General features: G+C 41.4%; 1 protein-coding gene across 2 annotated transcripts in view; it reads right to left on the reverse strand.

The window, feature by feature from the left end:
• JMJD1C (jumonji domain containing 1C) overlaps window positions 1-27,356 on the reverse strand; it is a 340,195-nt gene that overhangs the window by 220,302 nt on the left and 92,537 nt on the right. For both annotated transcript variants that reach the window (XM_054033944.1, XM_054033947.1), the window contains exon 2: window positions 14,830-14,994. In XM_054033944.1, coding sequence (XP_053889919.1) covers window positions 14,830-14,994 — 165 coding nt within the window. The remainder of the gene's footprint in view (window positions 1-14,829; window positions 14,995-27,356) is intronic.

Consider the following 27,356-nt stretch of genomic DNA (forward strand, 5'->3'; position numbering starts at 1 on the left):
ATGGCCAAAGCACTGGTTGGAAGTTGGTACTGGCGCTGTATAGTGGGAAGGCCATTCAGACCCTCAACAATTTTTAAAACTGTTTAGTGAAAGATGGTTGCAATGTTGAGGCCTGTCTTGAGTGTTCTCAGTCTTTGTGGATGCTGTTTGTTTCTTTGAGGTTCATACTGTCATTGTTGTGGGCAATGATGTCTCCCTGTGCCTTTGATATGGTAGGTAGCGTCGTCTTCTGGGAAGTGGTATGTATATGCCTAGCGTACGTAGGGTTGCTTGCGAGAACTTCATCGAGTGTAGAACTTCATCTGTTTTGCAGGAGAGGAGTTTTTTTGTTATCAAAAGGGAGGTCCTCAACTTTTACCTGGAGTTCTTTGGGAATACCAGATGATTGAAGCCATGAGGCTCTAAGCAGCACCCTGGCAGTGGCTGTTATTCTTGACGCTGTGTCTGATATATCCACAGACGCTTGTAATGTCATTCTGGTGACCAGCTGTCCTTCAGTTATTATGGCCTTGAACTGTGACCATTTCTCCTCTGGCAGGCTGTCAAAGTCTTGCAGTTTGCCATAATTGTCGTGATTTTATTTAGTTAGGAGAGCAGTGTAGTTGGTGACTCGACATTGCAGTGTTGCTGAGGAATACACTTTGACTGAAAAGATCAAGCCTTTTGCTGTCCCTGTCCTGAGGGGCGGACCTGTATTGAGGCTGTTTGCAATGTTGATTAGTGGCTTAGACCACTTGAGAGTTGGATTCTGGGTGACAGAACAGGATATCCATCCCATCGGCAGGGATGTAATATTTTCTGTCCCACCCTTTTGCATGTTGGTGGTACCATCACCAGTGTTTGCCAAATAGTCTCCCACAGTTCTATGATGACATCATTTATCGTGAGAGCTACCTTAGAGGATGAAGACGTGTGGAGGATGTATAACAATTATACTGGTTTTCCTGCACCTCCTCCAGTGGGATATTTTGGTTGATGGCTACTCATTTAAATAGTTCTTGGAATTGTTTGAAGTCATCAGATGTGGTAGGAAGTGGTGGCATTACGGCTTCATCTGGGGATGACAATGAATTGTGTGCAGGTGATGTGACCTCTTGGTCTGTGCCTTCTCTCCCTTCTTCTGTGTCCTCCACTACCTCTGAAGTCTCCTGGCTAGGGGATGGTGAGGGGGTGACCAGATTTTGCTCCTGGTTGGAGTCGTGGGTCTAGTATGAGCCCTATATGCTGCTCAAGGATCCCATTGCATCGGGAAGAGCATAGGTGAGAACATCCAAGGCTGCTCATATCAAGGTTATACATCTTGTCTGTACTGGATTTTGGGTGTCAGGGGTCCCCAAAGTGGCCTCCGTTCAATGAGTCAAGAGTGTTGAGACGAAAAGAGACTTTCGTCCTGATCATTGTCCTTATCGCTCAATATAGGTGGGGCAATAGGCGATACTGTTTGCTGTATATTAGCACGCTCAGGTGAACCATTGGTGCCGAACAGGGGTGACCGCAGTACCGAGGAGATCGCAATGTCTTTCTGTTGTAAGAATTGCTGCAGTATTGTCGATTTCAGTACCATCGGTGTCGATGCCATTGATTTATATGGTACTGGTGTCTGTGTCAATGGCTTATGTGTCGTCTTGATCAGAGTGGTCGGTGCCATCTTGGGTCTGTCATTTGGTGCCAACAGAGTTCTCAGTGCTGGTGGCAGCGGCATGACCAATGACGATGGCCTCAGCACTGTCTCTCTCACCAGGTGGACAGTGCTGCTGAGGAGGAGGCACGTTTGAGCCTCAACTCCTTCTCCTTGCGGTGGGGCTCAGCAGAGGTCCCGGTGCGGACAGTGCTGGAAGTGCCCAGATCATCAAACATGCTCATTCTTGTGGAGGTCAGCACCAGGGACAGCAACCTGGTTGGAGACCACTTCTTTTTCTGTCTCTTTCCATCTGGAGGTTGTGGCTCTTTTCCTCATATTTTTGGAGGACTGTCTGCCCTCTGTAGTTGAGGCTGTGCCCAGGGAGCCACCTGAAGAAGAAATTTGCTGTCCCATGTCTGAGGTTGGCTGAACTGATTTTTGCATTAGTATCAGTTTTAGGCATAGGTCTCTGTCACATCTGACTCTGGCTTTTAGGTTGCTACAGTGAGCGCACTTCTGAGGGTTGTGCGACTCCCCAGGGCAACAGACACAGAGCGAATGCCCATCGGAGACAGGCATGGCTTTGCGGCATGAACTGCATCTCTTAAATTCTGGAGAACCAAGCATTTTGTAGCGGGGATAGGTTTCACGCTACAGAAGAAGTTAACAATGAAAAGATTTTTTTTAACTTAGGCGCTAACTAGGTATTCTAATACTAACTACGCTATTTAACTGCTAAACTCTACTAATTTAATTGGTTATCGTTGTTGAAGGACATTAGGACACCACCATGGAGCTCCATCTCAGGCCGAGGACGGTTGAGTAGGAACAGGGGTGGTGCTGGTGTAGGGTCACGCGCGTGCTGGATGAGGTGCCAACGACACCGCAAGACGATTCCTGTGCATGTGCGGCCCAGATGGACATTACTACCGAAAATCTCCAATTAAAGGCATCTGAAGGCACACGCACTTAAAGTGGAGCACCCACTGGGGCATCAAAGAAGAATCGGGTATTTAGCATTTTTCCTCAAGGGCGTTTCTTGAAATAGATATTAAGAAAATCCTTTTGTTGTAAGCAAAATACTCATTTCCTTTTTACTGGATTGTTCATCCCCTTAACATTAACTTCCCCTCAACTAAACTTATCCCTGAATACTATGTCTGCACTCAGACAGAACATTACCCCTTGTTAAAAGCAGCCACATTACGTTACATCTTTACCTTTTCTTTAAAGACATGTTTAGACAGAGATCCCATCATACACACAATCATGTTAAACCTCACATATATTGCTTGTCCTTTTTTTTTTAATACTTATATTGTTGTACCCTGATGCTGAGTCTGATTTACCATAAATTTTTAAATTCTGAGCCCTAGGTTTTTAATTAATTTTTTTTTCTAAAAAAAAAAACAATATTTAACACCTGTTTTTGTTCTCTTATCCCATTTCCCTCCCTTTCTATTCATTTCCCGCATTGTTACCCAATCCCCTCTAGCTGTAGGAACCCGAACTCTCCTTACTTCCTCCCTGGGTGTGTTAGTTATCTGCTGAAGGGTTTGCTTTTAATTCTTAAAAGAAACAAATCTCATCTAATCTTATCAAATATCTATATAACATCAGGCATTATGAGATTATACCATCTTTCAGTTCACTTATTCTTAAAGCTGTCCTCCCACAAATGATTCTCACAAAAACATTAAAATGTAGAACTTCAAAATCAAACTTTCTTCAATAGGGGAGATCTGCATCTCCTGCTACTTCATTATTAAATGTGTTTATAATACATAAACACAACATCAATTTAATTATAATTTTATACCCACTAAGTAGACTGTATCCACATAAAAGATCCTGGCTGCTAGACAGCCAGTCTCAATTTAACTATATCCCTTTATTCTTATAACTACCTGGATATAGCGTACATCATTTATTGCAGTGTTTACCCCATATACTAATCTTTTTCTTCTGGATCCAGACAGTTTCTTGGGCTCTCATGTCTGTCCTGTTGTCCTGATGATGCATCTTTTTGAACCATTCTGGCTCTCTTTGATCACACTCATGTGCAGGATTTCTTGGTGACTTTTTAGGACTGATGGCTTTGATCCTGTTCAGATTGTTCTTGAGCTGATTTGCCTATCCCCATGTCCATGAGTACCTGTTTCCCTTCTTTTGGGTCTGAGATAGATACATCTGTCCTTCCATTTAAAGGACTGTCTAAATGGGCATCCCGATTTGTATCTTATATTGTTCTAAGAATTGTGATCATCTGGTATAATTCTCTTTAGGAATTTAGGAAGGAACAATCAGTTGCACACATACAACATGGGAAATGACTGCCTAGGAAGGAGTACTGCGGAAAAGGATCTGGGATATGAGTCAACAGTGTAACACTGTTGCAAAAAAAAGCGAACATCATTCTGGGATGCATTAGCAGGAGTGTTGTAAGCAAGAAACGAGAAGTAATTCTTCTGCTCTACTCTGCGCTGATTAGGCCTCAACTGGAGTATTGTCCCCCGTTCTGGGTGCCACATTTCAGGAAGGACGTGGACAAACTGGAGAGTCCAGAGAAGAGCAACAAAAATTATTAAAGGTCTAGAAAACATGACCTATGAATGAAGATTGAAAACATTGGGTTTGTTCCAAAACAGAACACAGAGGGGACATGATAACAGGTTTCAAGTACATAAAAGGCTGTTAAAAGGAGGAGGGAGAAAAATTGTTGTCCTTAACCTCTGAGGATAGGACAAGAAGCAATGGGCTTAAATTGCAGCAAGGGAAGTTTAGGTTGGACATTAGGAAAAACTTCCTAACTGTCAGGGTGGTTAAGCGCTGGAATAAATTGCCTAGGGAGGTTGTGGAATCTCCATCATTGGAGATTTTTAAGAGCAGGTTAGACAAACACCTGTCAGGGATGGTCTAGATAATACTTAGTCCTGCCATGAGTGCAAGGAACTGGACTAAATGACCTCTCGAGGTCCCTTCCCATCCTATGATTCCATGATCCTCCTGGGGGTAATTTGTCTTTAAAGTCCAGGAACTTAGGATAATTCAAAAACTTGTATTTTGCCAGAAGCAAGTGGTAGTTGGAAATTCTAAATAGTAGACTTTCCCCACATAAGGCCTAAACATTTGGCCTCCTTATCTGCAGGGATGGCCTCTGGGTGGCATTGTTCAAACCTTTTTGTGGCTGCTTGGAGGACTAGGGAGTTTGAGATAGGGTGGGAGAACAAGAATTCCACTCCCTTAGTCAGGACAAAGTTCCACATTTCTGTACTCTAAGGGGTAGGGGCACAAGTGGTTGGCATGTGTCATAGTTCTTGCTGGTTCCAGTATGGCCTTGGTGACTGGGAGTGCTATTCGGCTAGATCCTGTAGGCTATAAGATGTCCAGGAACTTGTGTTGTGAGATCTGGACCTCCTCTAAGGGGATTTGGAACTCTTACCTTACTTTCCAAAGCAGCTCTTAGAACTGTGTGTGGTTGTCGAGGCAAGAGCAACTGCCTCACAAGGCGAAGAAATTTAAATACCTGTTGATATCGGTGGTTCTGGCCAATCCGGTTCATCTTCCTCCTCTTCAATGACTCAGGAAGTTCTTATGGCCTTTTAGAAAAGAGGGATGGTAAGACTCCCTACTGGATCACATAGGTTCCAGATACTGTGCATATAGGTCTGATGGCCCCCAGTAAAGCCAACATGGGGGTCAAAAGTAGATTGTGATGGTCCCCAAGGCATTGGGTATCATTGGTCTTAAAAGGGGATACCTGAATGGATGGACAAAACTCATAATAGGAGATTCTTAATCCCTTGCCTGGGCTCAACTCCCTTGGTGAAGGGAAAGATGGTTCCACTGGTATGTCCAACTCTCCCAATGATGAAAAGGTTGGGTCTGATTCCACTGGTGTGACATTAGTACCACTGTCAGATAGCTGCAGCCAGTGGATGGAATGGGAGATGGGCTTCTCCTATGTGTCTGAATCTCCCTGGTCATAGTTAGAACTAACAAGAGGGGAGACTGCAGGTCTGGCAGGATGAAGATATCCTCTGGAGTGATGTAGGATACTGCAGCCCTACGAGGCTCTCTCTCTTGTCACCTCATGCCACTTGAGTCATCATAAAGGAACTCTTAATAACTGGCAGTTCTTTATGGGGTTGTGACGGTACCACTGGTGAAGGAGCCTCCAACTATATGGTTATCACTGGAACCGATGGTTCACAGTCCTTCATCTCCCAGAGCTCAGCTGGTACCATAGTGTCAATGACTATGTGGGGAGAGGTACTGAAGGAGCCTTGCTCCTATGCACCTTCTTATCAAGGAGACAAAACTTCGGAGGACCTTGTGTTCTGGGTGCAAGGACTTAGCCAACCTAGATGCGGTCATGGAGGGATCCCTTCTCTTAAGGGATCTAGGAGGGGACCCATTTTTTATGCTTATGAGAATGCCCTTACTCTCCTGAAAAGGCCCAGCTGAAGGGTCGTTCACTCTAGTCATTCCCACTCCCGAATTTGACACCTAGCTATGAGGTGCACTCCTCGAAGTCTCAGACCAATGTACGGGGGGAAGGGGTCTCCCCAGCCTGAATTTGACTGGGACCTCATGGTGCATTCGCATTAGGGTTTCCAAAGCCAGGGAGCTCTCACCTACCACGTTCAGCTGGGAAAGCTGTGTCAGATACTGCACTTAGCAGAGATATGAGCTTCCCCAAAGCAGGAGAAACAGCACCAGGGGCAGGAGACGAAATTCTTAAAGCCCAGAAGCCTGTGGACAACATCAGTCTCACGCTGGTGGATCAGAGAATTCCCCAGGGTGGCGATTCTAACTAATTACTATCTAAACTTATTAAAACTACTAACAAAAACAACTAACTGTATCAACTTTGAAATAATTACAAGAAAACATATCTAAGATGATCAGGTCTGGACACCAGATATTCTGACTCAGGCCATGTAGCGGTAAAAAGGAACTGGAGAGGCATTGGTCTGTACCTCATCACAGAGCACAAGGAGAGCAACAACACAGGAGCAGACCAATGGATGCTACTTGCTAGAATTCTCTGGTCTCAAGCACATGAGTACCAACAGCAGAATATGCACAGGTATCAGCACTTGAAGTGTTTCAGTTTAGGATATTGGGGGTAGTAGGTTTTTAAATACCTCATTTTTAAGATCTTTCCCAGTAAAGAGCACTGCCAGTAGAGAAAGACAAATTGGAAACAAAGACATGTGGAACAGACATGATTATCGCTATTCCAGATATAAACAGTAGGAGCCAGTAGCAATAGACAACACTTCTGTTACTTCTCTCTCTCATCATTCATTTCCCTGCTTGGTCCACCAAAGCCAAGGTTAGTTAGCCTACCGGACTTTTTGCAAAGACAATCCTTTTCTCTCAACTGTTTGTGGAGGGAGTGGGTTATATGTTGCTTGAATAGCCTGCTGGGAATTGTGTGAGGATTTATGGGAATTATGACTGATTGTGTTAAATCTTGAAACTTACAGAATATAGTATGTTTCTTTAATTTTGCAAGAAGTGCCCAGAGCTATTTGTACTGGATGTTTTAAAACTGACATACAAGAGTTGGAGGTGTCAAGCACCATGACCTATGGGCCAGATCCATCTCACAGGACACTTTCATCCAGCCTGCAGATTACTGCAGTCTTCAACAGAATCTGGCCAGCAGCTGACTGATCTGCAATTCAAAGAGCCAAAAGGAGAAGGATCTAAGTGCAAAGAGCTGAGGAAGGCGCTTATGCTTGATTGGGCACAGGCAAATAAGCATCTTTTCCCTGTTCCCTAGCGCAGCAGCCAGAGAGCTATTGCCACACCACTGAGCCCTGTACAGTAAGGATCAAAGAGGTGGCATCTCTCCAAACCCCCCAAGACCACTCTTAGGGGACAGCCTCCTTTTCCTCCCCACAAAGCAGACCCTGATATCACCATGGTGTGCAGCATGGGATGCAGGGGAGTGGCTCTTTCTTCTGCACTGCTTCCTTCTCATTCCTACTATTGCCACTACCAATCTCAGGGGACTAGTTCCTTCTCTCCCCCAATCCAGTCTTTGCTGTCACCTCTTCAGCTGAGCTCAGAAGCACCAAGATCAAAAGGAATTGGCTTCTTTTCCTCCTCCTTCTCCACCTACTCTGAAGGAGTAGGCCAAGATCAGAGAACTTCTCATGCTGCTTCTGCAGGATAAGAAAAATGCCTAATGTGTGTTTTGGGGTTTCTTTTTTTGGGGAGGGGTGGGGGGGGCAGCAAGGTATTTACAAAGTTGTGTGCACATACATATGCATATAAGGAGCAGATCAAGAGGAGAGGGAATGCATGAGGGTAAGTTCACATATAGAGGGAAAGACGTTACATAATGCATTCACTTTTTAAAATGTGCTTAATTGTCTTTACATGCAATATTTAACTTTGTTAACTGAACAGAAACTTTCTGCAGTCAGACAAGTATGCAAAACATCTCTAGAAAGCCAAAATTGTACTTCGGCCCATGGACCAGACTGAAACATTAAATCAACACTCAGATTATGAGTTTGATATATTCCAAGAGTATGTGAACTCATACCAAATTTATGGCAAAACCTTTGAAGCAGTTTTATTTATTTATTTTTTAAACATGTGTAGTATTAAACTCTTGGCACTTCACAAAATAAAAACAAATCTAGTAGAAAATATACTAATCAGACATATTAACGGATCAATTTTTTCCCCCCACAAACCCAGTTTAACAGTCCATCAACCAATCCTGCCTCCTCAAATACCTTCAAGGAGAGGTGGGATTTGCAGAATGACTGAAATATTAACAAATCCAGACTGTCAAATTCAGAAGTCAAGTGGCCTTCACAAAGTCGTCCTATTAATGGTGCCCTCTTGTTCAAATGAAGGGTGGTCTAACTCAAATGCTTCCAGTGCTCACCACTCAGACAATATTGTGCTACACATTGTGTACCACCTTAGTCTACTTTGCTGGTTTGTAGTTTTTGTGATATTGCTAAATGTGCTTGTAGCGGGGTGGACACCCGCTCCTGCCCTGAAGGGCTTAAAACAGCCAGGGAGAGGGCTGTGGCAGGGAAAAACTAGGCTGATTGGGGAAGTAGCCACAGCTGGGCTATGCCCCAATCAGGCCCAGCTGGTCCCTATAAAAGGCTGTGAGCCAGAGGCCCAGGAGAGGTCTCTCTGTGCATTCAGAGAGAGAAGGGCCTGGCTGCAGGGAGCTTATCCAAGTGCCTAGAGTGGAGCAGGGCTGGGGAAAGGTCAAGGGAGCCGGGGAGCTCCGGCCTAGGAAAGCCCCAGGCTGCAAGCCTGGTAAGGCCTATTAGGTACTGAGTTGCAGAGGGCAGCCAGAGGCAGCAGGTCCAAACCCCTTTGCCTGTGATCAGTGGCTTATACTGCAGTCTGCCCCAGTGAATGGGGGCTAGATAGAGACTGGGCAGTAGCCTAACACTGAGGCGAAGTGGGGATAGCGGGTGGGGGTTCCCCTGGGAGGGGGAGACCCAGAGCTGTGAGGGGTTACTGCCAGGGGGCAGCACCCCAGACAACAGGGCACCGAGTCCGGGAGGGACACTGGGGCCAAGCAGCAGTGGGACACCGGCGTGCAATGGGCTCTCCAAGGCTGGAAATGAGCTAATTCCCGAGACGACCAGCAGGAGGTGCCACAGGGGTGAGTCTGCACACTGCTACAGTGCTAATACAACTGAAAACTACATTACAGATTCAAAAATCTTTCCTCAGTGAGTTTCTCTCCCGTGTGCACAGGGCCCTCCGCATAGTAATAACTCCATGTCTGATTTAAAGGAAGTTGGACTCTGCCAAGCTGGAAAGTTAAATTGGAAACTCTAAATAATAACTAACCGATAGATCAGGGAACTATGCTACAAAAACCTTGACAATAGTTAGGCTGCTACCGTGAAGAGACCACTATCATGCCAACCAATATTGCCTCACTGTTTGCTTGTACTCTCTCATCTGTCTGTATCAATTTTTATCCTGTTGTCTTATAGATTGGAAGCTCCTTGGGATAGGGACGGTCTTTCTGTTCTGTGTTTGTATAGCAGCTACCACAGTGGGGTCCTAGTCCATGATGAGGGTTTCATGATGAGCTTAACTATTGTCAAGGTTTTTGTAGCATAGTTCCCTGATCTATCGGTTAGTTATTATTTAGAGTTTCCAATTTAACTTTCCAGCTTGGCAGAGTCCAACTTCCTTTAAATCTACTACTACTACTTGGGAAAATGGGCAGAAAAGAGTGTACCCACTAAAGTACACTCCCCACCAGAGCCTAGAATAGAATCCAAGATTTGTAAGTCTAACTATTCCTCTGCTGTCAACAAATATTTGCAAAAAAAGCAAAAATGTACCATTCCTCTCTAGTAATTAATTATCCACACACAAGATGTCTGGCAGAGATCCCATGAACCTGGCTAACTTCCTCTACTAAAGGTTAGTTGTCTCCTTATTCAGTTCAGCCATCTTCCTAACTAAACAACTCTACTTCACCAACTTAATTGAATCTATGTTCTTGATCCCAGATACCTTTCTGCTATTTTTGCATCACTCCCCAGGACTCCTCCCCCTGCCTCCACTCATTGGGGCACAGGATTTAGCCATCAGTATAAGTTACGTCACTCAGAGGTGTGAATAAGCCTGAGCGACGTAAGTTATACCAATGTAAGCACCTGTGTGGACAGCGCTATGTTGGTAGTAGAAGCTACCGCTGCTCATGGGGGTTGGAGTAATTAAGTGGATGGGAGAGCTCTCTCTCCTGTTAACTTAGAACATCTGCATTAGCAGCAATACAGCAGTTGCTGTAATCTCTGTAGTGCAGCAATAGCCTATGGTCAGGATGTTCACCACTGGCGACTAATTGTATGTTCCGAGTATCTAACTTGAAACCCTGGGATCTGCTTTACAGAAGTGCTGAGCACTAACAAAGCAACTGAAGTCAATGGGATATGTGTTTTGAACATATAAAGTGCTATACAATGCTATAAACTCTGAAAAATCAGGTCCTAGGTGTCTCAAATTCAGCAACCAAAATTACTGGACACTTTTGACTTTGATTTCTCTATGCTTCAAATCCCCATCTGTAAAATGGGGATAACAGCAGCACCTCGCCTTACAGGGACACTGTGAAAATAAATGCATTAGAATTTATGAAGCAGTCAGATACTACTGTGATGAGCAACACAGAAAAGCCCATGAGAAAATTAACAATTCTGGTCAGAGCAGGGTTTGAACAGTATGCGGGAAATAAGATGTGGTGCCATACACTGAACCATGAAAAGGGGACAAAATTTTGAATAGCTGTTCATTAAGTCAGCACTGAAGGGTCCTGGGGGGGGGGAAATGGTATGTGATCATGCAATTAAAGACTAGTGTAATGCATATGCATAAAAAGGCTGAATTAAGACTGCACACACAACCTTAATTCTGGCATTTCCTAACGTGAGTGTTTGACTTAGTATTTGTGTGTGTAACAACAACTATGGAAAGGTCTGAGAAGAGGTTGCACTCTTCTTGCAAAGCATGAAAGCATCTAGTGGCCATCACTGCTATCTGGTCATTCAGAAGCAAAGCTAGATTTAACATAGCCAAGTTCGGGATTTAATTTGCAAATAGCAGATACTTCCTTAATAGGGCTGCTGATACATTTCACAAGCTCTTCCCATTACTCCCCCACTCTAATGTTCTGCCTGACTTGAGTCAGGGCCAGCTAACCATCCTCCTGACTCACTTTTAAAATTCTCTAAATTACTTTAAAATTCTCCTCAAATTTGGATTACCTATGGAGGAGAATGGGAAGAATGGGACAATGGTTTGGCCTTTTTAGGGAATTCTTCAGGTCCCAAGGTAAAATTATTGCTGGAGCAGCATTCTCCCCGCTTGCCCTCAGACTGTGGCTCAGGTATGCTAAACGGAGCAATGTTTGATTACACATACACACACACATTTTGGAGTTACGGTGGTTACATCACTCTGCAGCCTTCAATAAGAGGAGCACAAAATTCCCAGATAATAGGTAGGTCAAGTTCCCAACAAGCTTCTATAACACTCCCCTGAGCAACATAATAGCAGTTCAGACAGGCAAGATATATACTACTTCTCTGCATCATGGTCAAAGAAAGCCCTCATTCTAAACAGTCCTGAACCAGGGACTGTGAACTCCAATTTTTTTTTCCTTTATGGATCAAGCTTGCAATTCCCAATCAAGGAGAATGAGAAATCATTAGAAATCTTCCCCATCCACCCTAAACCTCCAAAGGCAAGGAGAAGTCAAAGGAAAATAACCATGTTAAAGAAAAAAGGGCCCTAAAGAGAAAGAAAAGCTCTCTAAAATAGGGGTTCTCAAACTTTAGTAACCTGAGGACCCTCATTTTCATTTAAAATTTTGCTGCAGACCCCCAAACCCCCCCTGCTCAGCCCCAGGCACCACCCCCACTCCACCCCTTCCCCACCTCTTCCTGCCCCCGCTCCACCCCTACCCCTCTTCTTCCCCACCTCTTTCCGCCCCCTCTCACGAGCGTCCCCATCCCCTCTCCTCCCCCCTGCATGCAGGAGGCGCTGGGAGGGAGGGGAGAATTTGATGAGCGGGGCCCATGGACCCCTTGGAGTTCCCTTGCAGACCCCCAGGGATCCACGGACCCCTGTTTGAGAAATGCTGTTCTAAAATTATCTGAGACGGGGTTAAAAAACAAAATACTTAAACTCTGAATACCTAAACCAGAAACTAACTGGTGTGGAAGAAAATTCTCCTTTGGCAGAAAGAAAGCAAAAGAGAAAGAAAATAGAAGGGCAACTTCACCTTTGTCAGTCAAGTCTTCCTTCTCAGACTCATCACCTGACTACAGATCCAGAAAACATAAGCCAATGAAAACAAAAATGTTTATGAAGAATGGAAGAAAGAAGGCCCCTTCCTGCTCCTTAGCTAGCTCAACTAGACCAAGCCAAAGCTGAAAAACCTCCAATGAGAAGACGAGGAATCTGGTGACACTTTAAAGACTAAGATTTATTTGGGCATAACCTTTCGTGGGTAAAAAACCCACTTCTTCAGATGCATGGAGTTTCCTCTGTTAGTCTTTAAGGTGCCACCAGACTCCTCATCGTTTATGTGGATACAGGCTAACATGGCTACCCCTCTGATACTCGGTCCAATGAGAAGCTGCTCCCATAACACCTATTTGATCAAATACTTTAGAGAGTGCTAGCAGATCTAAAACTGCTTCTACACCACACAGATGACTCAGGAGGCAGACAAAAATAGGTGTCCCAGACAAACATTTCAGTTAAACTCAACAAGAAATACTGTGTCCTTTCCCGTCCTCCCTTTGACAATGTGATTAAGGCTGCATGTGAGGACCCAAAGTACTTGGGATGGAGAGGAGGCCATAAGGGGAATTAGTGTGGTGAACACATGCACAAAATGATGGCCACAGCCAAGAACGGAAGAAAACCATACAATCATCTAGCCAAGTCAAAACTACTAATTTTCTAAAGGCCAAAAACTTAACACCAGGCAAAACAAAAAGGTCTTGTTTCAACTAGGGAGGCATGAAACTCGAGGCAGTGGTAATCTGGAAATACATTCCGCTTCAAGCATTCCCTACAACTACAGGACACTTAACTTCAAGGAGATTACCTGATCTGTGGGAAGGAGGAGTTGGCTTTAGAGATTTTACCCCATACAGAATTCCCCATTTAAGTTGCTTCATCTTGACTAGGTTGCTGGTCCTTGGGTGCATATGCACTTCCCAACATGTTACAAGGCTTGAACTTTAAGACTGGAATCTACAACTTCCAGCAACTGCTTAACAGGGCACATGATGAAGAGGCAGCTGATTTAGAACCACATGAATGCCTCCTGAATACTGTATAAAGAATGCTTTTAGATGAGAGTTGAGGTAAGTCCCCAAGGGAGGTTCCTCCCTGTAGATCTGACAGGAGGCATAAAGGAACAGGTGTGCGCTCTCCCTTACCAGACATTGGAAAGTGGGACAGGCCTCCTGCACCCAGTATTTATAATATTTTGAGCTTTTTGAATCTTTTGGGAATAATAAAGTCAGCCCTGAAGAAAGTGACATGGACTAAATGATTGTTGGGAGGTTTACTCTACTTTCCCTGGCTGGTGAGCTTGCGCACTGACTTACATGGACAAAACAAGGGAAAAACCATAAGAATTTCCCACCTCATCAATACTGAGATAATAGAGCCTGCCCCATCAACACAAAGGTTTTATAGAACATATTCATTATGGTTCCACAGAAGAATGGAGATTTGAGGCCATCTTAGATCACAGGTCACTCAACAATTTCACCATAAGACTGACATTCCAGATGGAGACACTAAAATCACTATCATATCATGAATAAGCATCCCCAAGACTCGTGGTATTGATACGCTTGTTGGAGTTCTTCTTTCACATTCCAGTCTGAGAAGTTACAGGAGATTTCTACACTTCTATTACTATGGAAAACATTTTCAATACAAGATTCTCCCAATTGGGCTCAACTTGGGTCTTTAGGAAAATCCTGGATGTGTTAGCAGCTTCTCTGAGGAAGACACGGATCTATGTCTGCCCCTCTTTTAGATGACCTCATCAGATCCTCATCACAGCTTTCTAAGTAAACAGGGTTAAAAAGCCATCTTTAACCCTCTCAGCTGCTTCAGCATCTGAGTGTCACTCCAGTTACCCAGAGGAATACAGTTCTCACCTCAGAGAAAAGGCAACTGACTATTTTATCACTGATTCAATGGGTCTATACTCACCTGTCATCTCTACGGGTCTTGACACAACTCCTAGGTATGCTGCTATTTCCATTCGAATTACACTGCCTCCTCAGCCCTCCTTAGTGACAAGCTCTGGGATGCAAGATGTTAACCCAACTCCAATCTCTCTGTACCAGTGCAACATGGTACTACTAGTTTAATTAACACAAACTGCTCTGACTGTGAGAGGTGTTATCAGTTTTATTATAATCACTAGGAGATACTAAACTTATCATGGTCTGCATCACCTCAAAAATTAAATTAAAATGAATGACTAGTATCACGGAATCCCCATCCTTTCACATGAGCTTGCTCGACCAGCGGAGTCAAGACTGACAGACAAGAAAACAACTAACTTCCAACATCAAGGTAATTACAATAAATTAAACTATCTCTTAGTAACATTATGTGTTTAACAACTTAAAATGACAGTTCAAATATCTTACCAATGCAGGCCATTGAATTTGTTTGATCTTTGATCCCTGAGTCTGGCTAGGGTCCTTTCTTTTTGCCCAGACCAGCTGGTACTCCACCAAGAAGGCTGCAAAATCTTCATAAACCTTAACCCACTCTCGCTTTTCCCATTCAAGGTCATCAAATTCCACATATACCTGGGGAAATTAGAGAACACAAAACAAAATATTTATTATTTTATATCTAAACAATTGCATTTTGTACAGTATAGATTATAAAATTAAATACAAGAACTTCAGTAAATTAATCTGAAATACCTGCTCAATCTCAATGAAAATCACATCACACCACAGTCAGGCTACCTCAGGGGGAACTTCTGCCAGTGCCAGAAACCAGTCCCTACCCTGGAGTGCCCCTCCGCACTTAGATCTTTCAAGTGGATCAGCCTGGCCATATCTCCTTGTCTGAGAGGTGGGTTCAGATCGGCCATGACTCCAGCTACCTAAGGGTACCTACTAGTGTACCTTCAAATCATTTTCCTATTTTTTTTTTTTTGTTGTTGTATGTATTCGCCCTTGTCCATCTGCCACTCACCCAAGGCTCTGATGACCCACCAGCACAAATCTAGATGCCACATCCACACCTTCTGCCACCTCTTCCTGACCTCTGGTGACATTGCCTCATTCCCCATCCCTCTCCACCAAGTCTGCCCTTCTCCTGCCTCTGTTCGTAACCTCATACCCATCCTCCTTCACCCTTGCATTTCTCTTGCTGTCTCTGAAATGTTTACTCCCATTTCTTAAAAAAACCCTCTCATCTATGACTTCAAATCTTGCTCCCGCCAGGCCCTGGCTCTCAAAGAGACCTGGATCCCTTTGTCTGATATTGCCTCTGCAGCTGCCCTCTCTTACAAAGCATCTCCTTCTCTCATACTCCATGCCCTGGATCAAACTGTGGTGGGAGTGTGGGGCTTCTCCTCTCCAATTCCTGCTGTTTCCAACCCCTCCCACTCCACCTCCTTCCCACTCTCTTCTGAACAGCACTACAGTCTATTCTTCCCGCTCCATCTTGTCATCATCTACTATCCATCCAATTCCTCCCCATCAGCTGTCCTCTCTGATTTCAACTCCTGGATTTCTCAGTTCCTCTCCTCACAACCACCCACAATCAGCCTCAGTAGTTTCAACATCCATGTTGATGACCTATCTGACCCCTTAGCTGCATGTTTCCTTGCCCTATAGTCTTAATTTAACCTGCAGCCCTTGTTCAACTCTCCCACTTACCAAAAGAGCCATTCACCTGACTTGGTCTTAACCAAGCACTTGCCCTCTCCTTTGATCTTGCTGTTTCTCATTTCCTTCCTCCCCCAACCATCACCTGTTCTCTTCAACATCAACCATCAGCCCCCTCCCTCGTGCCCTGTCTCTTGGCCTTCCCATGACTTTTAGTCTATCAGCATTCAGGATTTCTTATCTGTTTTCAGTCCTCTCTACGCTTTTCTTCCATTGATATGGTTGTTTATTCTCTCCATTCCTCACTCCACTCTTGACATTTCTGTTCCTCTCTTTTATTGTGAGGTCCGCCTTCCAACTCCAACAATCTCTCGCTCACCCCCAACATCCACTTCCTATATTCCTGTTCTTCTGCTGTAGAAAATCTCTGGTGAAAATCCTATGACCAGACCAACTTCCACCCTTCAGTTTTGCTATCTTCCAAGCTAAACAACTGTATTTCTCCAGCTAAATTGAATCTCAGGATCACAACCCAGCTGCCTTTTTGCTCCTTTGACAATATCTCAAACCCTCCCCTGCCTGCCAGGATCGTGCCAATTTATTTCAAGAGAACATGGACCAAAATATGATGAGACATTCCCCCTTCAACTCTCTCCTCCTGCTCCTATGAATAAGTTTCTCATCTGCTCTCCTTCTCTAACCTCTCCACTTGCCCCAATGACTACATCCTATCTCCTGCCCACCTGACTTCTTCACACTCACCTACTTCTCAAATACTGACATCTAGCTCTCCCTTCCATCACAAACGCTGATGTTTATCCTCAGCAGCTTCCATGCTGGCAGCCCATCTGAGCCTCCCGTCTCACTTCCTTGTTTGACTTTTAACCTGGGTCAACCCTCCCACCCACCAATAATTCCATTCACTCAGCTCTGTCTTTGCAAAATATTGCTTCTTCTCTCATCTCTCTGTAACCAAGTTCCCCCCTCTCATCTCCTGAAACATCACCTACTTGCCTCTCAACATCTCCACCCTTTCAATAACTCAATGTCCACAACTCCTATCACTTAGCCTCCCACATTTCCCCACTTACACCTTCTTGTTGATAAACTCAATTGTTGTTCACTCCACTCTCCAACCCTCAACTCTTTACCCCATCTCACCTGCCACACATCTGAATGCTAACTTTTACAAAAATCTCAATATTTTGTATATAAAAATTTAAAGCAGAAAACTAAGTGGCAACAGAGTAATACAATACCCTTCTACTCAAATCCTAATGTATATTTGTGCTCACTTAATAGAGCCACTTCCAAGACTGGAAAAGAGTGTTTATAAAAGCTCAGAACTAAATGACGTACCTAATTACCAACTCTCATATTTATTAAAATACAAAGTGTGTTAGCCTAATTTACAGAAAAATTACCTAAGTGTAATCCTTTTGTGATCAAAAATTTCAGCAGAGATCACTAACATTTGAAGTACAGTAAGACTTTTTTAACCATAGCAGAAGAACACAGAAGGCATCTTAAAGTATTGTTCTCTAATAGTCATACTTCGTATAGTAGTTTCAATTAATTTCTCTAGTCCTTCTGAGAAGGATTTTACCTTTGAAATCCATCAAGTGGAATGAAGTTAAACATTTCTATGCTGATAGTCCAAGGCACTTTTACAGAAACTTTGTCCTATTTTTCCTTCCCTGCAAATTATATTAAATTATTCTGAGGCTGGCCAAAAGCAGTTTACAAGGATAACTTGCACCTGGCTAGTCTATCACAGTTTCAGTTCTCCAAAGTAGCAGCAAGTGATATTTGGCATGGTGAGAGCACTACTACAATATTGTGTCCAGTTCTTGTATCTACAATCCAAGAGGATTCAGAGAAGAACCAGAGAATGACTGAAGGATTAGAAAGCATGCCTTACAGTGATAGAGTCAAGGAGCTCACACTATTTAGCTTAAGGCCATGTCTACTGAGTAAATCACACTGCTGCGATGGATGCAGTGGTGTTGATTTAGCAGGTCTGCTGAAGACCCTCTAAGTAAATGGGAGAGCACTCTCCCGTTGACGGCTTTACTCCACCTCCGCAAAAGGCGGAAGCTACGTCGACGGAAGAGTGTTTCCTGTCGACGTAGTGTGCGGTAAACACCGTTCTAAATCAACCTATGTTATGTCGCACTCAGTTACGGAATTTATGTAACTGAACTAGTGTGACTTAGATGAACTTACAGCGGTAGTGTAGACCAGCCCTAAGAATGAGAAAGCTAGGCTGTGACTTGATCATAGTCCATAACTACCTACATGGGGAACTAATATTTGATAATGGGCTCCCCTCAATATAGCAGACTATCCAATGGCTGGAAGCTGAAGCTAGACAAACTCAGATTGGAAATAAAGTGTAATTTTTTTTAATCGATGAAGGTAGTTAACAATTGGAACAATTCACCAAAGGTCATGTTTATAGGAAATTTCAAAATCAAGACTGAATATTTTTCTAAAAGATATGCTCTAGGAATTATTCTGAGGACATTCTATGGCTTTGAGGTCTTTCTGTGTTATACAAGAGTCAGACTAGATGATCACATCAGTGCCAGATATAACTCGCTCCTTTCTGGCCTTGGAATCTATGAAGTTTAAAAGGGGAGGGAGGCATGAGAGCTCAATTTGATTTAAAAAAGGGAAAAAAACAAATGCATTTGGAAAAAAAAAAAAAAAAAAAAAAAGTCCCATGGGCTCAAGCACTTTAGGAACCACTGCCTTTGATACTTCACATTTTCTGGAATACTAGCCAAATTAATACTTATGAGAATATAAATGTGTCCATCTCTAAAAGACTTAAGTGTAAATTCAACACCCCATCTGAACAGAACTTGTGTACAGTGGAGATGGAGAGTGATCAGGGAGACGTTTGTGGTCCCTGATTCTTAGCTGCTTGTCACTAGAACTTAGAACTATAAAAGGAAGGTCTCTAAAAACAAAGTAGAATTAGGTATGGCAGAGATCAAATCTGCTATAACCCAGCCTTGCCATATTCCTACCCTAGTACCCATACACCCTCTCCCACCCTGCACAAAACTGTTTCTGTCATGCGTAAAGTTTTAAGTGAATAAATTAACTTAAAATTAATCAAGTTTAAAGTTCAGTTATTTAAATCACCAGTTATGATTTAAAACAGCAACCAGGAAACCTAAATTTAAATAATCTATTTAACCTTGTTTTACATTTCCACTTTTTAATTGCACTGCTCTACAGTCAAAATGCTTCTGAAATAAATGTAGTCAAACTTTACTAATTCTGGGTCACTGAGAATGAAAATGATGCTTAAAATTGTTGATTGGCTCTAGTTTTCAAGATATGCTATTGGGTCAGTATATACGACCCTTGACTTGGGAATGGCGGAGGATAAGTGAGTTATAAAAGGAAGGGATCTCAATTTAAACCAGAAACGACAAATACATCTTTGACTGGATCTATGACTGGGTTTGGACAGTACTTGCTTTTTAGGCAAAAAAATGAATGATGCAATCTGAAGCTGGTATTGCATCATACAGAATATGAATTGCATCATGTTATTCCTAGAAGTCATGGATGATGCAATCATAACAAAGCTTACATCACTCTGCTGAATAAATTGCCCTATATCAGCTCTAGAAATCATACAGTGCCATGCTCTCTTATTTGTCAGTGTTTGATTTTGCAAAGGGACACATTTCTGTTTAGCCGAAGTGAGCAGAGATGCCTCGTACTTGTGTGAACAGTGCAGATAACTTCTGCTATGTTTGTGGTGAAGTGACTTTTGCATCACAAAAGCTCAGTATAACCACTATAGTTAAGAAAGCCTATCACCTTTATTTTGGCTGCAAAATTGGAGATCAGGACAAGAGGTGCGCCCCACACATATGCTGCAACACTTGTGCAAACAAATCTTCGCCAATGGTTGAACAGGAAAAGGAAATCTATGCCTTTTGCAGTGCCAATGATTTGGAGAGAGCCAACAGATCACACCAGCAATTGTTACTTCTGCATGGTGCCTCCAGTTGGGAAAGGTGTGTCAAAGAAGAAAAAGTGGACTGTGCATTATCCAAACATTCCATCAGCTATACGCCCAGTACCCCACGGAGAAGAACTGCCGGTTCCTGATGCATCAGAATCATTCTCACTTGAGTCAGACGAGGAAGAGGAAGAGGATGAAACTTCTGGTCCTGAACCATCAATGTCACAGGACGCACATTTTCTCCCATCCTCCTCCTCTGAACCACACCTCATAACATAAGGTAAACTGAATGACTTTGTCAGGGATACATGTTTTGCACTCTCATCTAGATTTTTTTCCACTGAACTGCAGAGCAGTGAGCGACGAGCATGGCGAGCCATTTCACCAGGACATTGCAACAATGGAGAAATGCTATCAGGGCAAATGGAGCCCATCAGTGCTTGCGGACTATTGCTGGACAGTGACAAGAGATGCTCCATTTAATGAATACAAGAGAGAAGCCAAGAAGCGCCGAGTAGACACTGAATAGGACTAAACTATGTACATAATAGTTTTTTGCCTTTTGTTTCATAATAAATTTTATTTATATAACCCTTTTGCTGATTTTTAAAGTGTTACATAAACAGGGCAGGTGAAATATTATCATGTAAAGCAACCATAAACACATGAAAAGACCTAGGTTTACAATTTATGATTAAAACTCTACTATCTACACAATATACATAGACATAAAATGTAAAAACTTAAATATCTTAGAAACAGTAGCCAATCAGTTGTTTGTCATATTTGAATTCAGCACATCAATATACATAATAAATAGCACATTTTATCTCTGAAGCAGACGACTTCTCAAAAATTGTAGACCAGTGTTGTTTTTCTAAGGAATGGTTAAGTCTCATTAAGTCAGTAATCATCAAAACATGTTGACTTGCAGCTATATATCACTTTTACGCTAAATTTGGTCTTTCCGTTAACCAGAAGAATACACTAGATCTATACACATTCATTTAAGCAATTATATAACTAACATTTATTCATATTCTTAATTTTTACTTTTTATTATATTAAGAAATTAGTCACTGACCATATTCCATTTATTGAGTTATTTTTATGTGGTTTATGTCAAGCTCTAGTTGAATGAAAACTGGAATTCATTTAAAAATGCATAAAACAGCCATTTAAATTCATTTTTATTAGTTAAGCTTACTTTTTTCTTATGTATCTAGCATAATTTTATCAAAAACACGTTTTGCATTTAAAACCAACCGATTTATGAAATAAAGGAATTATTATCTGTTAGTGAATTCAACGGTTTCCAGTCACAATGTCCTTCAAGATTTTAGAACTAGTAGATCTCATCTTTCCACACCTAGTTTTTAGTCACAGATTAGAAAAAGAAAATAAGTCTTCCTGTTTTTTCAACTCCCAATCAGTATCTTAACTTTGAATGAACTGCACTAGTAGAATAAACTGAAATGAAGAAAATCATCTCTCTACACCCACAAAAGAGGCTAGCGCTGCCAAAAACTGGTTCTGGTTCCATGTGGTTAGCTAGTAATTCCACAATTCAGTAGTCTAACTTTCTTTAAAATTGTCAGCAAACATGTACTACTTAGTATTTTTTAAATTAAATTCAAATTATTTTTAGCAGACTATAGTCCGTTAAGGCCTTAATACTGACTGCCATAATTTCAAATTTTATTTTAAATAGATTTAAAAAAAAGAAAAGGGTATGACGTTTAAAAAAAAATAAAATAAAAAAAATCAATTTTTAAATTTAAAGATTTTTTTTCTATCCTGCAGGCTAGTCAACCATGTTCAAAGAGCCATTCACCATCCTCCCCAAGCCCAGACAAAACAACACAGCAACCCGAGCCACTAAAATAAAATCTGTAGCCAAACTGGGATCCCTAAGGAATGCCAAGGCTCAAAATTCCCAACCCTTTACTTAAGTGATCTGGCTTTCGGAAGCAGGATATGCTGCAATGCCATCCTGCTCTGTGCAGACAGAACAGTAGTTTGAAAAGTCTTCAGAGAAGCCCGGCTTCCCAGCCCTCCCAGTTATGGACAACTCTGTTCTACTTCCCTGAAGCAGTACAGGTTGAAGATTCAGCAACATGACACTGAAGACCTGGACATGAAAGAGAAGTTCTCATTGGGAATATTTTATAAATATAATTGGTTTTAGCCTGCTAGTTTCTACAATTATTGTTACAATTTTCCAGCAGAAGGAGGGCAAAAACCTTCAGCAATACTTTTTCTGATTAAAGCAAGGTTGCAAGCTATCTTCTAATTAGAGCTGATTGGAACTCTCAATTAAATGAATTTTTATCTAAATATTCTGTTTTGAAGCTGAAACATCAAATTTGATTAATTTATTTTTTAGATAAAGGAAATCCAGTAGATTTAATCTACCTGGATTTCAGTAAGGCATTTGATACTGTTCCACAGGGAAAATTAGTTAAATTGGAGAAGATGGGGATTAATATGAGAACTGAAAAGTGAATAAGAAACTGGTTAAAGGGGAGACTACAATAGGTCATACTGAAAGGTGAACAGTCAGGTTGGAAGGAGGTTACTAGTGGAGTTCCTCACAGATCGGTATTGGGACCAATCTTATTTAACATTTTTATTACTGATTTTGGCACAAAAAGTGGGACTGCACTGATAAAATCTGCAGATGACACAAAGCTGGGAGGTAATGCCAATACGGAGGAGGACCAGAATATCATACAAGAAGATCTGGACGACCTTGTAAAGTGGAGTAATAGAAATGAACTGAAATTTAATAATATAATATGCAAGGTCACGAACTTAGGGACTAACAACAAGAATTTTTGCTATGAACTGGGGACACATCAGTTGGAAATGACAGAGAAGACATACTTGCTTGTATTGGTTGATCATGGTATGACTATGAGCCGCCAATGTGATGTGGCTGTGAAAAAGGCCAATGCAGTCCTAGGATGCATCAGGCAAGGTATTTCCAAGTAGACAGGGAAGTGTTAGTACCATTATACAAGGCACTGGTGAGACCTCAAGGGGACTACAGTATGAAATTCTTGTCCCCCGTGTTTAAAAAAAGATGAATTCAAACTGGAACAGGTGCAGAGAAGGGCTACTAGGATGATCTGAGGAATGGAAAACCTACCTTTCAAGAGGAGACTGAAAGAGTTCGGCTTGTTTAGCTTAACCACAAGAAGGCTGAGGGGACATATGATCGCTTTCTATAAATACATCAGAGGGATGAATACCAGGGAGGGAGAGGAGTTTTAATTTAAGTGCCAACGCTGACAAAAGAAGGAATGGATATAAGCTGGCCATCAACAAGTTTAGACTTAAAATTAGACAAAGGTTTCTAACCATCAAAGGAGTGAAGTTCTGGAATAGCCTTCCGATGGGAGCAGTGGGGAAAAAAATCCTAACTGGCTTCAAGTCTGAGCTTGGTAAGTTTTTCATAGAATCATACGGTTAGAAGGCACCACAAGGATCATCTAGTCTAACCTCCTGCCAAGATGCAGGATTTGTTGTGGCTGAACCATCCAAGACAGATGGCTATCCAGACTCCTTTTGAAAACCTTCAGTGAAGGAGCTTCCACAACCTTCCTAGGTAGTCTGTTCCATTGTTTTACAATTAGAAAGTTTTTCCTGAGATTTAATCTAAATCTGCTATGCTGTAGTTTAAACCCACTGCCTCTTGTCCTGTCTGTGGCAAGAGATAACAATTTTTCTCCATCTTTTTTAATGGCAGCCTTTCAAGTATTTGAAGGTCACTATCATGTCCCCTCCTCTTAATCTCCTATTTTCCAAACTAAACATACCCAATTCCTTCAGCCTTTGCTCAGATGGCTTGCACTCCATCCCTTTGATCTTTATCCGCAAAAAGAAGAACAGGAGTACTTGTGGCACCTTGTGGTACTCCATCCCTTTGATCTTTGTCGCTCACCTGATCCCTTGCAGTTTCTCTACATCCTTTCTATACACTGGTGACCAAAATTGGATACTCCAGCTAAGACCTAACCAGACAAAGCAATTTTGTTTAATAAGCAAATGGATTTCTGTACCATATTTATTGACAAGGTTTCTACTACAGTATGCTAAAATGACTCATTGGCTGGCATTTACAGAATGGTGTCCTGTTCTCTCTAAGTGAGGAAGGTAAAGGGGAACAAAGGACAGTCACTGCATTTCCATGCTATTACATTAATATTCCTCATCATGAACGCTAAGTTCAAATTTTTTTTCTCTCAGTTTAATAATTGCTTAAACCTCACCCTGGCTACAGTTCACAAAGTATTTGCCCCCTCTCCCACACCAGTAATTAAGCAAGTATCAGTGTTCTGGGTAACTCATCTTGGTAGGTCAAACAATTCTTACACTTCTATGACATATACGACTTACTTTACAAACAACAGAGCATAATCTTACATCATTCAAGTCAACAGGAATTTGGCCTTTGACTTCAAAGGGAGGTCACAGTGAGCACATCAAATTATTTATCAGTATCATATGTCAGAAATGAAATGAACACATTCCATATTTTAAAACTATAAAGTATAACTAGCGTTCTTCCTCAAAGAACAAATGTCCAAGCTGAGAACTAACTTAAAAATTGATAAAGGAAAACACTTTTGAATTTTATTTGTGAAGTTAGAGAATGTCTTAAGTACTTGAGATTTATACTTTTTAAAAAATATGCCTAAACAACTTTTACATTTACAAATTTAACCAGGCTTCAGCAATTTGTCAGTTTTCCAAGCATATGCTGTACTCTCAACAGATGAAGATGGAATAGAGTGCTGTTATGAAAACTGATACTTAAACTACTTTTATTAAGAATTTAATTAGGAGATTATCTATTGTTTTATTTTAAATAAATCAGTTATACAGCAGAACCTCAGTTACGAATTTGTCAGGAATGGAGGTTGTTTGTAACTCTGAACTAAAAGTTATGATTGTTCTTTTAAAAGTTTACAACTGAACATTGACTTAATACAGCTTTGAAACATTACTATGCAGAAGAAAAATGCTGCTTTTAAGCATCTTAATTTAAATGAAACAAGCACAGAAACAGTTTCCTTACGTTGCCAAAAATACTTTACCTTTACCTTTACTTTTTTTTTTTTTTTTTTTTTTTTAGTAGTTTATGTTTAACTCAGTACTATACTAAGCAGCATTTGCTTTTTTTTGGTCTACTGCCTGATTGTGTACTTCCAGTTTCAAATGAGGTATGTGGTTTTTGTTTGTAACTCTGAGGTTGTACTGTAAATGCTTTATTGGTAAGACTTAAAATAACAATCTTATGAAAATAAAGTTTTGTACACAGTAACATCCTAGATAAAAATATATATCACACTTCATTTGCCTTTAAAGCTAAATTTCATTAACTCAATCAGAACAAGTATTATAGAAAAGTTCAATACTGAAGGTTCCTAAATATCCATACGACATCTATAAATTAAAATGCAACTCCACATTGCTTCCTCTCCCCCCCACACCTCACACCAATATTAACTGATAAATATGGACCTAAGTATCAGGTCATATTTTCCTATCTACTGTATCATTTATTTAAGAAGTTTTTTTAGAAAAATGAAAGACTGAACATATTCACTGCAGACAGAGTAAGAGAATAGTTTCAGATGCCATTTATAGCTAGTTCACATAATATACACTTACTTTTCAAGTGAAACACAACAAGGTGGTAGAGCTAAGGAGATATAAGATTCCTTCCAAACCAGTAAACAGAACAGTATAAATGCAAACAGTGTTTCTTTAATTCAAGTTAAATGGGGACATGGAAAACTTATGTTGAGAAATAAGAGGAGCCAGTGCCTCCCCCTACTGGCCATAAAATGTATGTCTTAAAGTTGGGGAACATAAAATGAACCACCACTTGTAGCAATAAAACTTCAGTGATTTGGGATCCAGACAACTATTTTTTAAAAACTGAATTTAATCAAGGTATTTCTAGTGGCTTTCACTAGTTAACTACTTAACATTATCTAATATTCAGAAATACAACACACTCTAGTTACGTCAAGATTTCCCAAACAAATATATTTTGAAACAGTGACATTATAACCAAACATTAATTAAGGTTGGCTGTAATGACATGAGGCATCATGCCACTAATAAAAATAAATGTTTCATAACAAGCTAATCTCCTGTTTCCAGTAGCTTGGCCTTCTTGTGGCATTACAGATGGCTCCTCTATGACAGGAATGACATTTGCCATCTACCAAGTCTTTCTAAGTATATTTCCAGCTGTACAGAAGTAATCTTAAAGTACAATTTGTAGTAAACTAAAAAATAGCTTTACACGGTAAAACTGCTACTAAAGTATACAGAAATATATATTTGGGCAGTCCACGGAAAGTGCTATCCATTTCAGTGGAGAGTAGCGGCAATGCAGCAAGCAGCCAAAGACAGCAGAAATAGTTTTAGTATAGGACAGGAAATTACAGTTCAGAAGGTCCTATTTGCAATATTCAAGATTTCCCTACCATCCTTGACACATGCATTTCTTCATTTAGTTACTCTAGCTTAAAAATAAACCTTTCATCCTTCTTTCTCTTGTGTATTAAGCTGTATACGTGAACAGAACAGATAAGCTAAACACAAATTCGCCATCCAAATCTACAGTGTAAAAAACTACTAGAAAAGATGAAAAATCCAAACTATTTGTTCCAACCAGCATATTCCTCCTTCAAAACCCTAATATCCTGATGAAAGCCAGCATCAAATACAAATATGTAGTTTTAAACCAAAATTACCCAATTATAACCAAACAATTGTTATGTACACATGGAAAAAGAAATGCATTGTCTGCACTGTTTTATAACTGTCGAGCTTAAAAGCATTTCTTATTGAATCAACTTCAGTTTAAAACAAAAACACACTTACTAACCTGTCTGTAACTGTTGTATTTCGAGATGTGTTGCACATGTCCATTCCAATATAGGTGCATGCGCGACCCCCACAATTGCCGGAATTTTTCCCTTACTGGTATCCGTGGGGTTGGCTCCAGCACCCCATCATGCCATATGCTCATAGCGCCAGCATAAAGGGCCACACGGAGTCTGCACCCCTTCCGTTTCTTCTTACGGACAACTCCAAGAGAGGGGACAACAGACGGGGTCTTCGAATGGACATGTGCAACACATCTCGAAGAACAGCTACAGAAAGTTAACCATTTTTTGAGTGCATGCACATGTCCATTCCAATATAGGTGACTCTCAAGCAGTTGCACAGGAGGTGGGCTCGGAGTCCAAGGACAAGCTGCCTGTAACACTGTGTGTCCAATTTGGCATCATCTCTGGCTTGTAGGGTAATG

The sequence above is a fragment of the Malaclemys terrapin genome, chromosome 7 (genome assembly GCF_027887155.1).
Source record: "Malaclemys terrapin pileata isolate rMalTer1 chromosome 7, rMalTer1.hap1, whole genome shotgun sequence".
NCBI classification, from domain to species: Eukaryota; Metazoa; Chordata; order Testudines; family Emydidae; genus Malaclemys; species Malaclemys terrapin.